The sequence below is a fragment of the Lissotriton helveticus genome, chromosome 1_2, assembly GCF_964261635.1.
Source record: "Lissotriton helveticus chromosome 1_2, aLisHel1.1, whole genome shotgun sequence".
Classification (NCBI taxonomy): Eukaryota; Metazoa; Chordata; class Amphibia; order Caudata; family Salamandridae; genus Lissotriton; species Lissotriton helveticus.
The window spans coordinates 108287737-108304311 of NC_136058.1; the positions used below are offsets into that span (position 1 = coordinate 108287737).

The 16575-nt window shown below is 41.1% G+C and overlaps 1 protein-coding gene across 7 annotated transcripts in view; it reads right to left on the reverse strand.

Annotated features, from left to right (window-relative positions):
* NFIA (nuclear factor I A) overlaps positions 1-16575 on the reverse strand; it is a 453578-nt gene that overhangs the window by 69094 nt on the left and 367909 nt on the right. For 5 of the 7 annotated variants that reach the window (XM_078669672.1, XM_078669705.1, XM_078669697.1 and 2 more), the window contains one exon: positions 1325-1490. The exons of the other annotated variants lie outside the window; for them this stretch is intronic. In XM_078669672.1, coding sequence (XP_078525798.1) covers positions 1325-1490 — 166 coding nt within the window. The remainder of the gene's footprint in view (positions 1-1324; positions 1491-16575) is intronic. 7 annotated transcript variants of the gene reach the window in all.

Here is a 16575-nt window from a genome sequence, read left to right on the forward strand (position 1 = left end):
TGGCACAGAACGAGTAACTGATGGACATTTTTTCACAATGGTTAATTGTCCAATAGTTTGTCTTCTAGTCAACTTTGGTAGCAGACAGATAACCAGCTTTACACACACATAGTCTTGACTTTGTTGGTAGACCCACAGTTATCCGTTGTTTTTCATAGTCTTCCTAGGGGGGTTATAACTGTGCTCAGGTCTTTAAACTGTCCCTCGAACCCTTAACTAATTGTATGTATGTTGTATTTTCCCACACTAACACAAAATAAGTTTGTAGCAAGTTAAAAATAATAGAAACTGCTATCCTGTAAAATGCAGAGTGGATAAGTAACATTTCTCGTGAGCAACAACACAATGAATCCCTTTGGATGTTTACATGCTTTAATGGCAACATAGCCGAGTAACAGGAATATACATTTATTTTTATTTTATAAGTAATCAAACTTCAGCAAATAACAATATCAGCATGCATTTCTGTGCAAGTTCTATGCAAATTATAAAGAAAACGCTGTATAAAGTTCTTCAAAAGTAATGTTTTGTGAAAGTAATATCATACATCCAATGACTATGAGAAGGGAGTAAACATACTGCCCCTTATAATGTTTATGTTTGAAATAAAAACGGGACACACTCTATGTATAGGACATGCTACAAATTATAAAGACAGCATGTGATGGGGACACACCCCCAGTCCCCCATACAGTTTAAAGAGCAGAATGAATTAAAATAATATCTAGTTTGTAAATTTCATGAAATATTTTTTTTAAAAGATGCCTATGTCTACTTATACCTGACACGGTTTCTCAGACTAGGCCTCAATGAAATAACACCATTATTAATGGAGTTATTTTCAGATTTCCTTATTTTTCCCATGAATTTTATACTGGTATGAAGGAAGTAACAACAGAGATTAAAAATATATATTTTTGTTAATCAAGGCGAGGAAAATGACCCCCTCAACTATAGAAGGATGCCTTATTTATTTATGAGCCACTAAAAATATGTGATTGTAGCGTCACGCGGCGGTTTAGGTTCTAGCATTGTTTGCGTCTTTATTTGAAGTAACCAAAGGACCTTAATAAAAACTTATATAATGTTATTTTCATTAAAAGCTATATACTATATGCAAGGTCTGACCTTGGTTAATTTAAGTAGGAAGTGGAATATTCCATATTCCATCCCCTTTGACTCTTGAAATAGGGCATAAAACAAAAATACCAAAATATTGATCAAATAATTACTGAACCTGCTATTTATAACACACTATATTGCAATCAGCACGTCAATGAATGATGCAGTTATGTCCAAATGCTTAACAACATTGAAGACTTACTGGGTGAATTAGGAGAGGCGCCTCCTCCTTCCGTAGATGTAGTTGGAGGTTTTGTGTCTGGCACTGGTAAGGGCACAGGCCTAGCCATTGGTGGCGGAGGTGGTGGTGGCAACATTGGGGTAGGAAGGAATGGATTGTGCACCTTGCCTTGACTGCTACCATTGGGCTGATGAAAAAAATATACATTAGTACACAGTGCACAATATACTGCCTTGCATACACAAACCAAACCACATTCAAGAATATATGGACAGGTCCAATAACCAAACTGTTGACATTAAACTGCAAGAAATATATATTAATAGGGAAAAAGTAGCACACGCTCATTTGGCAATCTTTTTTTTATTTTAAATTTATTTTTATTGAGTATAACACAAGAAAGAAATATACACATCGGGTGTCATTAGGGGAAATACATTCCAGCTGGGGACGGGCAAATAAGTCGAAGAAATACACTACGATCATAGGCACCGAAAAAAGGATCAATACCAGCTTAAAGCTGAAGCAGAACAGTAAGATGCAAATGACCACAAGTACATCGCAACAGCACCCGCCCACCAGAAATACAGGATATACGACTTGAACATATGACACTCAGATATGATGGACAAAAGATCAGGAGAATATGCCACAGTTCTTGTGAAGAGAGGAAAAGGGAAAAGGAAGGTCATAGAAAAAAATAAAGGAAAAATTAAAAAAAACCCTCACAACCCCCCACCCTACACCCCTGCTGATGGCTACGACCTAACCCCACTAGCAGCGTGTCTGTCGCCCACTAAACTACACCCCAAGGAAGGGAAAAGCTGGAGGAGGAGAAAGGTACAAAACGATACGGGCTCCCAGATTCCCGTCTCCCCACCAGAGGCGGACATCCCCTATCGCAGCATTGAGCAAGTTATAGCAATAAAATTCAATAGGGGAGCCACAAACAGAAAATGGACCATCCCGCCCGGCCCCCGGCATCACAGAGGTAGCAAATCCCGTTCCGAACATAGCAGTTACACAATACTCAGACAATCAGAATCCCGTCTAGCCCTCGCTCCCACAGACACCACCCGTCAGAGCCAAAAGAAAACATAGGAAAGTCAGCCCTGGCCCCGACGATCAATTAGGCAGACCCCATCAAATACTATCAGGCCGCTGCAAGTCTTCATGCGAGCCCTGACCAATCGAACCGCCATCACAGCAAGAGCATCCAAAGACAGAAACGGATCAAAGACACCACAGAAGGAGTGATACCAGGATAAACGCTGACAAAGTTCAAAAGTCAAACCAGGTCCACTGCCCAACAACGATAAGTCAGCACAGCGTTTTTGAGCATCCTCTGAAAGAGGCAAGGTATAAATCCGATAGTCTGTGGAGAAGACAAACTGAAGTATAGAAATAGTCACATCCATCCCTGGCGGCATCGATAGAGGGCCAAACACACTGCCAGTACTTTCGGGCTCGTTCGCCGCCATCTTAGGGTCGCGAGAAATTTCCAAGTCCGACAGCCGCCCAGGGTCCTCGGTAGCAATCGAAGCTTGCGCCGCGGGTAAGGCATCCCGGCTCATAACCAACAAAGGATCAGAGTCCGGTCTCAGGCAGATATGATCGACCGCTACGATCATCCTCTGGAAGGTGGCGGTGACTCGTGTGCGGAGCTCCCCAATGGCGGCCATTACATTGTGCAGCGACGGTGTAATTGCGGCCCGCTCCATCGCCCCTCAGTGAGCGACCGGGCGGGTATCAGAGCCCCGGAGGTCGACTTCTCTGGGGCACAAGGCAGAAGCAATGCAGATGACAACTGTGGGTGCTACCAAGCACGATCGCAGCACCGTCGCCGCCAACGAGGAGCCAAGCCCATGAACCCCGGGAGCTCAACGGGGCTTCCGGGCGGCCGATCCCCGGTCCAAGCAGCCGATATGGAAAGCCGCCGTAGTTGCAAAAGAAAGCCACCACCAGGTCACCATCCGAAACGAAAAGGAAAAATGTCACTTCAGGAGACCGGAACCACCCACGTCCCGCGGCCGATGTTGTTCAACTCCAACCCGGCCGGGTTAGAACTCGAGGCCCCGGCTTCAACTCTGAGTTAGGCCAAGAATGGCACACGACGTATCTTCACAATCCGAGCAACTAGAGATTCCGGGATCGCACCCGTAGAGTCAGGCGCACTTCAGCTGCACGGGAGTCCGGTGGGAAATCAGGATGGGAGTCAGGATTCATGAGCCTCCGGCGGAGGTCGGCGGAGCCGGGAGCTTATGCGGCCATCTTGGTTGCTAGCGTAGCTCCTCCCCTCATTTGGCAATCTTAATATCCAGCAGAGTACCGAAACACTATTTCACATTTAAAATGTTGGATAAAAGTCAAGCTGAATGGAACCACAGTATCCTACAAAATTGTGCTTGTCATCCCAGGCAGCATGATGGGAGTTAGCCTTGGGAATAGAAAATCTTGATCAAAGGGAAGAAGAGCCTCAGAAACTTAGTGAACAATAACATTCGTATTGTTTTAAACAAATTTGACTATGGGACTGCAGCCTAGCAAAAAAAAAAAAGTTTCTGGTGTGAAAATTATAGGGATTACACACGCTAGTGGTGCAGCCAGGATAAATAAACAACATGAAAAACTGTCAGGAGATGGATACCTCTCCATCACCCCAAGAAGAATCCCAAGGAGAATAATACGTGCTGGGTAGGCAGCTTCAACCATTGGACATTGGTGAAAAGAACCCAGAGCTGTGCAGGGTGATGTGGGCTCTAGGCACTGCACTGTGACCCAGAGTAAAACCGGACACCTCAGAAACCAGTGGTGCTGATGAGATCATGACACTTATTAGCCAATATTTGTTTTCTACTGTGCGAACAATACAATGGATTTCTAGGATTACATAAACATGAGAGACAAAACAACAAGGTCCTGGGGTCAATATACCCTCCAATTACCTACAAAAAGGCTAATCCCTCAAAATTAAATATGGGGGTCCTGAGGTACTTACTAATAATAGGCTCCGACTGTGAAGAACAAATGACTTACCCTTTGTGATGTTTGCTTACAAATGTTCTGACTACAAGGCAAGATACCCAATTTAACAAATTAGGCAAGACATGTGAAGGGTCCTGCCAACTTTTATGTGCATCAGTTACAAGCCTCGACATTAATCTCAAACTGTGTTTAAAAGGCCAAACTGGATTAAGGAAGAATCAATAATTTACTCTGTAATAATAGCTCAGATGCCTTCTTCAGAAGGTAAACATGTAACATGATGTTCTATTCTGACGACAATACTGGTACGTACAGTTAAATCTAAGATTCTGTGTGTGTTTCACCAGAAGGAGCTCTCTCATCACTAAACAAGACATGTAGTGTGGTGGGAGGATAAAGAGGTGAACTGGAAAATAAGGGTTGTCTTGTTATTCTGTTCATTTAAGTTGTCTCCATGCTGCGTAAGAATCCAGGACAAACTTGTTTCATGTATATCCCCATTTTTCACCTTCTTTCATCACAGGGCAACACATGGAGCCACACTCACAGATGCCAAGTTTTCTCTTTTATTTAATCTACATAACTAGTTTAAAAATGGCTTTCAGATACAGAAATCCATCTTCGTTGAAATTTTATATATATCAGTGTTACTATTACATGTATACAGAATACTTTTATGAGCATGTAGAGTTGACATGCTCTGCAACATAAAAAGATACATATGACAGTTTCAACATTTCACGTAAATACTGTAAAAAATACAATGTTCAGTGCTTTTGTAAGATGTGATAGGTCTTGTAAAGCAGCTTTACTGAAAGGGAGCTAAGGACCTAATATTACTACACGTCAGTTTCTGATTATCAGAATGAGTGTCTATAGCAAACCTCCTCAGGTTAAGTAGAGTTATATAGAGATATGTGGTAAATCCATAAGACACCTTTGTTGCTAAACAAGAAGTGCTTATGGATTATCAGTCACCTTGAAAATCCTGGTTGGTACCCATTGATATTAGATAAAAGTGATTCCAGCTTGTTAATTTTTCTGTATCTGTCAGTGCCCTTTGATGTGGTTGATCATAACAGGCTTTTTTGTATACTGTAACAGTGCATGGGTTTCTGTCCAATGTTCTGAAATCGTACTTTCCTTTCTCTCCTCTCAGTTGCAGGTGGCAATGAAGGAGAATTTAATCTCATGAAAAGCTGCTAGGACCTGCAGTGTTCCTCAAAGCTTGATCTTAGACCCTGTGTTGTTCAACCTGTACTTGGACCTGTGGGCTTGATCTTCATAGTATTAGGAGTGTCTCTTCTATGTGCAAATAACACACAATTATACTTAAAAGCATTGACTCCCAAAGACCTTCTCACTCTCCGCTCAAGTATGACACATTTCCCCTCATGAATGTCTGAAAATACCTCAATCAGATCTTGGGATAGTAGCAATATGGACAGGATTCTATTTCAGCAGCTCTTCCGACTGGTCAAGTTGCCAACGATTTGTATTTCAGGTGATATAGCCAGAAAAACATTTTACCACATATTATGGAAATGCCACAAAGTTCGGTTTCTCTATAACCAACATTGGAAAAAAAACCTAGAGACAGTACTGAAGAGCAGTTGGTACTCACAGTTAATACACAGCTTCAGGGAATCTGTAGGGGCCACACATTGCCAAACCATAAGAAATTGTTCATAAATGAGGGCCTGCTAATTGCAAAATGTGATATCATACAAAAATTGGATGGCCATCTTGTACTCTTGATAGCCGACTGTTTGGTGTATGAATGCTAAGATAGTAATTTGGTTGAGTCTCCCCTCACACATTTTTGAAAGGTTGTGGAGTTCATGGAGGAGATATCATGCTATCGTTAAGAAAGACCATGACATTGATAATAGAAATAGAGTTCAGAGGGTGCTATAAGGACTTCTAACATTGAGGTCATATCTCAAATCTGACCTCTTCTTTCTCACCCTCTAGCATGGTTTTCCTTCTATCTCTTAGTCTCTACATGATTTGTCCATTGTCTTACCCAGTTACCTGTTAATATTATATGCTATATAAAGTGATTGCTAATATGTTCTTTGCAAAGTATTGTAATACTCTGTGGTACAGATGCACTATAGACAACTGTAAAATAAAGAACCATCAGGTGGGATGGAATAATGAAGACTTTGATCAATACTACACAAATGTAACAATGTACAACATATAAAAGATAACATCTGTCACAAGCACAAAATGTTCATCTCATAGGCACCCGTAGCTGATTAATCGTACTGAGCCAGAACAAGATTATCCACCGTATGTTTCTCACTCAAGAGAAGGTGCTTCTCGGGTTGCTTTGAAGAAGGATGTGCTTGTATCTCATAAAAACATGAGTTTGATTGCAGAGGGGTTAGGTGTCTGAAAGATTCGAGGTTCAATCAATCAATCAGGTCATTTGTAGAGCGCACTACTCACCCGTAGGGTCTCAAGGCGCTGGGTAGGGGGGGGTGCCATTACTGCTCGAACAGCCAGGTCTTGAGCTTCTTCCTGAAGGAGAGGTGGTCCTGGGTCAGGCGCAGGTCGGTCGGGAGTGAGTTCCAGGTCTTGGCGGCCAGGTAGGAGAAGGATCTTCCTCCTGTTGTCGCTCTTCGGATGCGGGGGACGGCGGCGAGGGCGTGGTTGGTTGATCTGAGGAGGCGCTTGGGAGTGTAGAAGTTGACCCGGTTGTTGAGGTAGCTCGGGCCTTGGTCGTGTAGGGCTTTGTGCGCGTGGATGAGGAGACGGAAGGTGATTCTCTTGTTGACCGGGAGCCAGTGCAGATCTCTCAGGTGTCCGGAGCTTTGGCTGCGTCGGGGGATGTCGAGGATGAGTCTCGCCGAGGCGTTCTGGATCCGCTGGAGTCTCTTCTGGAGTTTGGCAGTGGTTCCGGCGTAGAGGGCGTTGCCGTAGTCCAGTCGGCTGGTGACGAGGGCCTGGGTGACCGTCTTCCTCGTCTCGGTGGGGATCCACCGGAAGATCTTTCGTAGCATGCGCAGGATGTTGAAGCATGACGAGGAGACGGCGTTGACTTGTCTGGTCATGGAGAGGGAGGAGTCCAGGATGAAGCCCAGGTTGCGTGCGTGGTCCGTCGGTTTGGGTGCGGTGCCCAGGGCGGGGGGCCACCAGGAGTCGTCCCAGGCGGAGGGCGAGGAGCCCAGGATGAGGTTGATGCACAAGGTAGTTAAGTGTTTCGGTCAGCAAAGCATGAATCAAGAGTTGGTGCATATATGGTAAAGAAAATGAAGACCAGATCAATTAAAGGATTTGGACATAGGTTTAAGAGATTATACAGCACTGTTTCTTGCAGAAATTCAACCAATAAAGTTGCAATTAGGATGTTGTTTTGTTTCAAGGGAAGTTAAAAAAGGATGCAAGTTGTGATGTTGATAACCTTGGTCAGTGTGAAAAAATATACTAGGATAGGCCTTCCTTGAGTTTAGTATAATAAATAATAATAATAATAATAATAATGATACTAATTGATACTAATTCTAAGACACTTCCTTGGAAATACGTGTACAGATACAATTCAACATTAGAGTCTTTAAATCATAAAATAGCTTTCTTAATTTCATGAACAAAACCATCCTACGAAAATCCACGGAAAAAGTTATTTGTTTTAATCAATTTTAAATAAAGTGTAAGGGCTGTTACTATTGCCACATAACCTACTAAACAGGTTGAAAAGTGCATGTAAACGATTTCATACCTTATATTTTAAAAACATAAACCACTACTACAAAAAAACTTGATAACCTTTCAATGCACATGTAGGGTTTCAACAAGTATAGAAATCTGAATTGGTGATTATTAAAATCATGCTAACTCATTGTTTCGTCATCAAAGAACTCTGGCCTGGGAAAAGAAGCAAATGTTTCTCCAAGTTATTAGACCTTGGAAGAATAGTCTATGTCTAAAAATGTTGAAAATACTTACAATTTTCTAAAAAATAAGATTTGAGAGTCACCCATGTTGAGTTGCTTCCTCAAATCACAAACAACAAACTTTGAATCAAGCACCTTTTAAATGTTGAATGTATTGTCCTGCTACGGAATACCAAAGGATGAACCTGCCCAATCAGGTCAAAGGGGTGTGCAAGTCAAAAGATAAGAAGTTTTAGTTAGCCACTTCGGTAGCACCAGCAATCACCAATATTAGTGTAATCTAAGATGTGCCTTTGTTTGATGATGTCTGTTCTGGTTTGGGGACAGATTGTGACATCAATAACTGGATGGACCCTTCTGGTATCCACTGCAAAATCAATTGAATGATATTCAAACAAACAAAATGAAAAGGGCAGTATGGTCAAACTGTATATCTGCTAGTCAATCACAAAGGATACATACTGCTACACATACCATACTGGGGTTCTCAAAGCTATTTTAATGACAAGAGGACTAGAAAGGAACGTCTTCATAAAAACTCCCCCTTTTCAAATATGAACTGGTCATAAGTTCTCTTACCCTCCAAATTATATGTATTTGTGTCATAAAAAGTCATTGACAAACAAAAATGTATTTCATATACTCATATCATTGTTCTAAGGGGGTCCCAGACTTTTATCACTTAACATTATAGCACTTGCAATCTGAAGCGCATGTACATAAATGATTTAAGATGTTGGTGGAAACCTGCCTAGGCAGACATAAATGGCCCTGCCGCCTGCTAGCTGGAGGCAGAGTGTGGTTGTGTAAAGATGTCTAGCAATCCTCACATATTAAAAAAAGTATTTGGGATAAATGTGCAAGTGTGGACCAAGATCCTCTTAGAACATTCACATACAGATGGTCAATCTCAGCACGCCATCACCCAACATGGAGGAAGCCTGACTGCGTGCCACTTTATTTGATGGCAAATACCTGTGCCACAAAGACATTTCTTGGTGTCTACCCGTCTTCATGTTCTCTCCCTCTGTAGACCTTGCCTTAAATTCCAAACCCCTGGCTGTTGGACCACCAACTACTACTACAGCATGTATGCTTGGAGAAGAGTTACTTCACAATACGTTTACAGTGCCTGCAAGGACGCACAACCAGACAGTAAGGCAACAAACAGTGAGGCAACAAGAACACACTGCGCAAGGGACACACATAAAATCCACAACACTAATATATATGTTTTTTAAATTAACTGTGGCACAGCAAAAGTGCTATGGCACAAACAATTTAACAATCAATAAAGGAAGAATAAACTTAAAGGAGATGTATGTTCTTGAAGATGGCAAGAAATGGGTCCCTATTTGAATTTAACTGCAAGTCCCGGAGTTCTAGTCTGGCACCATCTGCCGATACTGGTAAAATGAGGGCACTTTGGATGCATATAAATGTGTACACGTACACACACATGTGTACACGTACACACATGTACATGTACACGTACACACACACACACACACACACACACACACACACACACACACTCTCTTTTAAAGTGACTTTAGGTATGGTAATGAGATTTAGGGCATGTTAAAATGAATCCAAAAATACACTGAAAAGGCAAAGGAACAAAGAAGAAAATTATGTTATAGTTAGGTGTTGAAATGAGATAAGAACTAACATTTAAAAAATTGAAATTCATCAGTTGTAGTTCAGTGAACTAAATATAACTTCTGCCCACCATGCATTGCTTCTGCCCACCATGCATTGCTTATGTCCTCACATAATACATCACTCATGACATGTTAAATGACATCACTGATGAAATCACTGATAACATCATAGTCATATACAGCATAGAGTTACTGTGTGTAACATGTGGGTGCATAAAATGGAAATAGCGTAACCACTGGAAGCAATTGTGGTTGTACATGTAACATACCAGTAAAGTAAACCTTCTCAAATGACATCACTGATGACATAATCCCAAACTTTGTTTTCATGCAAATTGGTCTATCTATAAATTACTATGGCTTTAGAGGTCCGATAGTATGTACAAAATAACTCAGGAGAATATCATCCCTCAGTACTGCCATCACAGATTCCTCTCTCTTAAGTGTAGAAAGCAAGCGTCTAGTGCAACATTGACCCGATATCAAAGACTTTACAGATAACATAATTCACATTAACAATCAACCACAGATATACAGGAAACCCTCATTGAGTACGGTGTTTACTCTGTATTCAACTGTTCAGAGAAAGCTAAGTTTCTAAAAATAGTGAATGTCGGTTCCAAAACTAATGACCTACTAAAGACATCTTTTATCTGTATCAAACACCTAAAACTCATCAAACTTACATTGAGAAATGATGCTGATATTAGTAGAGTACTGGGTACTGTATACAGTGCTTACTCTATGGAGAGAGTTTAATTTATACCACACTGTTTGCAAACAGTGATACTTTCATAAGAAACACACCACAGAGTATTAAAAAGTATCTACTAAGAGCAATTTACACTCTATGCAACAATTGTCAAAAATAAGCTATTTGCTAAAAATAACCAAGATTTGAACGTGCTAAAAATCCTACCACCTGTACCCTTTATGCTGCTGTAAAAACATTACAGATCTTCTCAAGCAAAACAAGGACATGTATATAGGTTAGTATCTGGTGCACACATTCTTTTAAGTTATGTAGACATCGTCATGCTGACACGATTCTGTCTAATAACTCAGGGATCCTTACAAATGTTAGTTTATACAACTAGAATCTTACTCATGTTGAGCAGGTTTTCAGCAGAACCCAAAATCTTTTGTGGAATATAATGAACAGAAGTGAACTGTCATCTGCACACAGAGTTACTTTTGAATACAAAGATACATAACGTGTTCAATACTTCTACATATCTATGGTGCATTAGGCAGTGGCAGTTTCTCCATAGGGGGCACAAGGGCAGCGATTCTCCAAACCATCAAGCCTCACTCTGTATTTTACTGACTACATATTACAGCTTCGCATGAAAACAATCAAACTACTTCTCATTTGTTTACATGTAAAAGCTGCACTATTACCTTGTACTAGAAAAGGGCTATCCTGGGCTGTACTGCGCATGAGTCAGGCGTGGGCTGTTACAGCTATACATATCTGACATGCTGCACTAACGTCATGTCAGATAATGGTGATTTGGGCCCCTATAGTCATGTACCCTTAAGCCCTATCAGAAACCCCGATAAAGTAAAAGGGACAGCCTCCGATCTGAGTTTGTGATTGGGCATAAGATTGTATGCTTCGATTTGGCACCGGTTATTGGATCTTGGAAGTTGGCAATTGTGAAATGCGCATCAGAGGACTTCCCCAGGTACGTTTCCAGCTCCTGTGTGTGAGTGAAACTATGTTTATGTTGTTTATGTGTGTGTGCGTGCGAACAATCGTCAGTGTATGTGTATGTGAGAGTGTATCAGTGCTTGTATGCGAAGGTTTGTTCACAATGTAACCTGTAAAGAAGATTATATTTAAAACAAAGCAACTTTAAAAAAGCAGAATGCGTTTAAACCAGCCTCTTGGGCATTGAGACATGACCTTGTCACCAAGTTAAGACCTGCCCTGTTCTTGTGACTCATTTTTTTCACCAGCCCCCCTTTATGGCTGCACTGTCATAAACCCACAGAAGAAACACCTGTGCAACGACCTCAGAGCAAGTGATCAACATAATTGTCAAGAAGTGGCTGCTATCCAAGTAAAAAATAAGACAACGCATACATCACATAGTGCTTTGGGTAATACAGTTGCTATAATAAGACTGAGCATTGAGCAAACAATGTAAGCTCATTTTGTATTTTGAATCACAGACTGCGTTACATATTTCGGCACAAGGAGATTCACCAGAATTCAAAACTGCTTCCTGATGCTGCATGGTTGGTAACTCTAGCCAAAAGGCCTTCAACTTAGACGACAGTGCTATCACTTAACTGAAAGGGAAGTCGGTTGTAATGTGCTCCCTATATTTGGCGAAGAAATGTAGCTCATCCTCTTCGCTGTCCTGCTCAGTCAAAATCTTTTTACTCTGCACCACTTTCTAAATTCAACAGCCTCCACTGGTTTTAGGAGCAGATATGTTTTCTAAACACTTACACCAATGCTGTACAAAATAGGAAGACAAGTAGTATGGTGCATGCCTGCCACTATGTAAACTATAAAACGAACTAGCACGCCTATTGGATTATTGGATGATGTCATTTGAGATGTCAAGAGTGTTGTCATAAACAATGTCATACAACATGTCAAGAGTGATGTTGCGCCCCAGTCCATGGCAGGGGCGCAAATTATAGTTAGCGCGGCTAAATATAACTCGTGAATTGCTGTGCTTTTTTAAAAAATTCAAAACATTAATGTCATCACTGACATATCCACCTACTTATAATGTTAGTTTAACCTTTGATTTTTCAGTGAATTTCTAAGTAAAAAAAACCAAAACAGATACTTTTATCATGCCGAACTATAATGTTACTGTAACCTTTGGTTTTTACAGTGAATTTCTAGGCAGTGTTTTTTAACTTAAAGTAATATTTAACGCCTTAGCGGGCGGGGCTGCGTCAGCCGTTGGCCGACGGCAGCACTAGGGAGATAGTGCTCCCGTCGGCCAACGGCGGACGGCAGCACGGAACGGGTTAATTACCGTACATGAAGGCAACCCCCGGTGTGCACGGCCGGTATGCAGAGGTGGGTTGACTGCAGGGATGGGTCTAAAAATAAATTAATATCTACCCCAGGGGTGGGCTCACCATGGCCTGTCAGGGAGGGGGACCATGCTGCTCCCCCTACCCATAAATAATATGATCGGCCCCAGGGGTGCTCTCTATGGAAAATGCATGGAGATTTTGTGTTTTGAGACGCCCCATTTTTCTCGCTCCCCACTTGACGGACCACCCTTAAACTTTCCAGGATGGAACGGTGAATGAACTTGTTTTTTGGAAGGTTACGTCAAATGCTTAGACACCGTTGGTGATAAGACGCTATATAAATATAAATTACAAATTACAAATGGGGCCAAAGTTATTATCAAACCAATAAAAGCTCCATCTATTTAAAAGCAGACCTACGAATTGGTGACAGCTAGTAGTGGGTGTGTGTGTGTGTGTGTGTATACACACACACACACACACACACACACCGGGGACCCCAATCCTCTGGGGCCCGGCCAAAGTTCAGAAAGGGGTTGGGAGCATGCGGCCCCCCCATCCGGGGCCAATTTCGACCACATACCCTGGGGCATGCGGCTATAACAAAGGGGAGGCATTAATGGCATTGGGGACCCCATCCCCCAGGGCCGACTCCTGCTATATCCTGGGACATAGTGATTTAACTGCCCGCACTGGTGTGGGTAGGGAAACCTGTGTTTGCTTTCACATGAAGTCCACTCCCAGCTGGCGGAAGCTTTAAAAATGCCCTGGGGGGTGGGGTCACCGATGCCAAATATGGACCGGGGAGGGGGCCACATACTCCCTCCCACAAATAAAATGTGCCAGACCCCAGGGAATGGGGTCCCTGGGGCCAAAATCGGTCCAGGAAGGGGGCCATGTGTTCTCCCTCCCTCCACAAAATGTGCCGGGCCCCGAGGAATGTATTACATCACTCACAACATCTTCTATGACATCATTGATAATCTCACTGCAACATTTTCTGTAAAATTATTAGTGAGAAAACTGCATGGTGGGAGTGCAAGTAATAGTTACTTGAGATAACTATAACTGCTGAATTTCTATTGTTTTGTGTGTAACATTGGAACCTAACTATAACGCCCCTGTAACCTTTGGCCTTTTAGTAAAAATAAAACATATATATATATATATATATACCCACACACACACATATATATATGTATATATATATATATATATATATATATATATATATATATATATATATATATATACATATATATATATATATACATATATACATATATATATATATATACATATATACATATATATATATATATATATACCCACACAAACATTTATTATATGTTTATTTAATAAAATGCATGGGAACAAAAGTTTAACATTCAAAAAAGCTACATTTAGATTATACAGTCAAGAACCGAATTTAATGAAATATGCAAATCATCTTGTTCGCCCATTGTAAAGAAATAAAATGAAAGCAGCATTTATTGTGTGAACAATCGTTTTCAGTCACTGCAATGTCAGTGGATTGCCAATTTTATCACCTATCTGGTTTTACAGAGTTTTTGTTTCTAGCAGCCTGCTCTTTCTGGGTGCTCAGCACTCTTTGTGAGTGTTCTTTCAGGCCACAACAAGCAATGTTTTGGATCAGCAAAGCAAATTAATACTCAAGCACAGAACTATATCGATTTGTTGTCTAGACAGAAATACATCTGCTAAGGAATGGCGGACATTATTCAAAGCCAATGTAATCAGGGTTATGCAGAAGCGTGCATTTTTGTAAATGCAAGTTGTACTGGGACACTGCGACTTCCTTCCCTTACCAAGACAAAGGAAATGTGTTTTTTTACTTTTAGAAAAATAGCTCCCAAGTTCAAATTAATAGTTCTCTGTAAACATAAGACCGAAAAGACACCATTTATAATTACCATTTTACACAGAGAGTGAAGATTTTTACAAAATATTCGCCATTACAATAAAGTTCAACGGTAAAGAAAGGGACATAAACCACTATTCTGACTTGCAAAAACGTGAAGGAATATTTATAGTGATAAATCCAAATATTAGCTCACGTGCAAAGCATACCTTACTAAAATCCAGTCAGTTTCGCACACCCTCATCTTAAATCTGCTTTCGAACAAAAATTAGCAGAAGCGTTCACATCTGGTTGCCATATGAGATGCTCTAACAGCTGGATCTGTGCGGTGCTAAGCTGCAAATCAGAAGACGAATGTCGTATCTGCCAGTTTGCATCACAGGACGGTCTTTGCGCAGCGTGTGCTGCGCAACCTGATAGTCTTTGTACTTGGCGATTTATCAGTCTGGCACTCTACAAAGGGGCAGGTCTCAAGAGGTCCCATAAATCCTGTCTCATATGGCTTCAGGCAGGATTCCTTTACTGAATCCTTGCGACCAGCTGAGATGGAAGTCAGCAAAGGACAGCAGACTTCCATCTCTACATTTATTTATTGCATTGCCCTGACCAGGATTTGAAAATTGTCTGCAATGGAATCCTTGTCCTCCGGAGGGAAGTGGGCTGCAATGTCAATAAAGTTGCAAATTGTGAAAGGGACACTGGGGGCACCCACAGTGGTCCATGGGACTGATGTTTGCTCCCACCCATGCGCACAGCTGTTATTTGATCAATGGAAACTGCCACATAAGGACATCTTCCACTGTGCTTAAGATTTAGTGGGTGATCAAGCACCTTATACCCTACCACTGGATCCACTGCAAAGCAGTGACACCTTTTCATAAGAATAGTTGGGGAGATGCTATCCACAAGGAAATGCAACAATGACATTGTAAGTCACAAAGATGTTTGTGCCACATAGTGCAACTTCCATAGAATGTCTTATTTTCATCAAAGTTCACGGAGATACATTTAAAAAACGTGCTTTTAAGGCAACTAGAGTACTGATTTTCTGCACTTTGGAGATGCGCTGACAGGGTCTCTTCAATCAATCAATAATCTTTATTTTGAAATTTGCACAAATCAATAAAAGATCAACAAATATAAAACATTAGTACAATAAAATTAATTCATCAAGCGGCCATCTGATTATAACACCAGCAGATGAAAAACAAGCTGCAGAATAACAAACAAAATCTTCATCCAACAATTGTAAGAACATTCTTGCTGAATGAGCTTGGCTAAAATATCAATCTTGAAAAAATTATAAAAACTCTTTGGGGAAGGGAGTAAAAGTCACAGAACATGACAAAATGAAGCGTGTCTTGTGGAGACACATGGCTGCAGTCACGGGGTCCCAAATTTATTCCCTCATTCCATCAGTTTGGAAAAGCTAACAAACTGGGGAATTCAGAAGAAAACAATGGTGAAAACTAGTCACGTAGGAGTGATAGGGCTCCATTGTATCAACAGTTTTTAACAGTAGATAAAATCAGAAAGAAGGTTTGTGTTTTCCTGTCCTTCTCTGTTGGCCTGACACAATGATAAAAAATTGTCCCATGTCCAGTTTAGACCAGATTTCCCTATCATTTCAGGACTTTCAAAAAATCCATCAAACCCAGGAAATTAAATGACTTTTTAATAAATGTTATCCAAGCAATTTTCTGTGCATTATCAAGAGACAAACAGTCTCGCAGAATCACATGATTTTATTTTGTCTCAGGCCTAAACCAAATTAAAATCCATCGTACATGGGTCAGCATGCAAGTGTGTTAGATAGATAGTTAACTC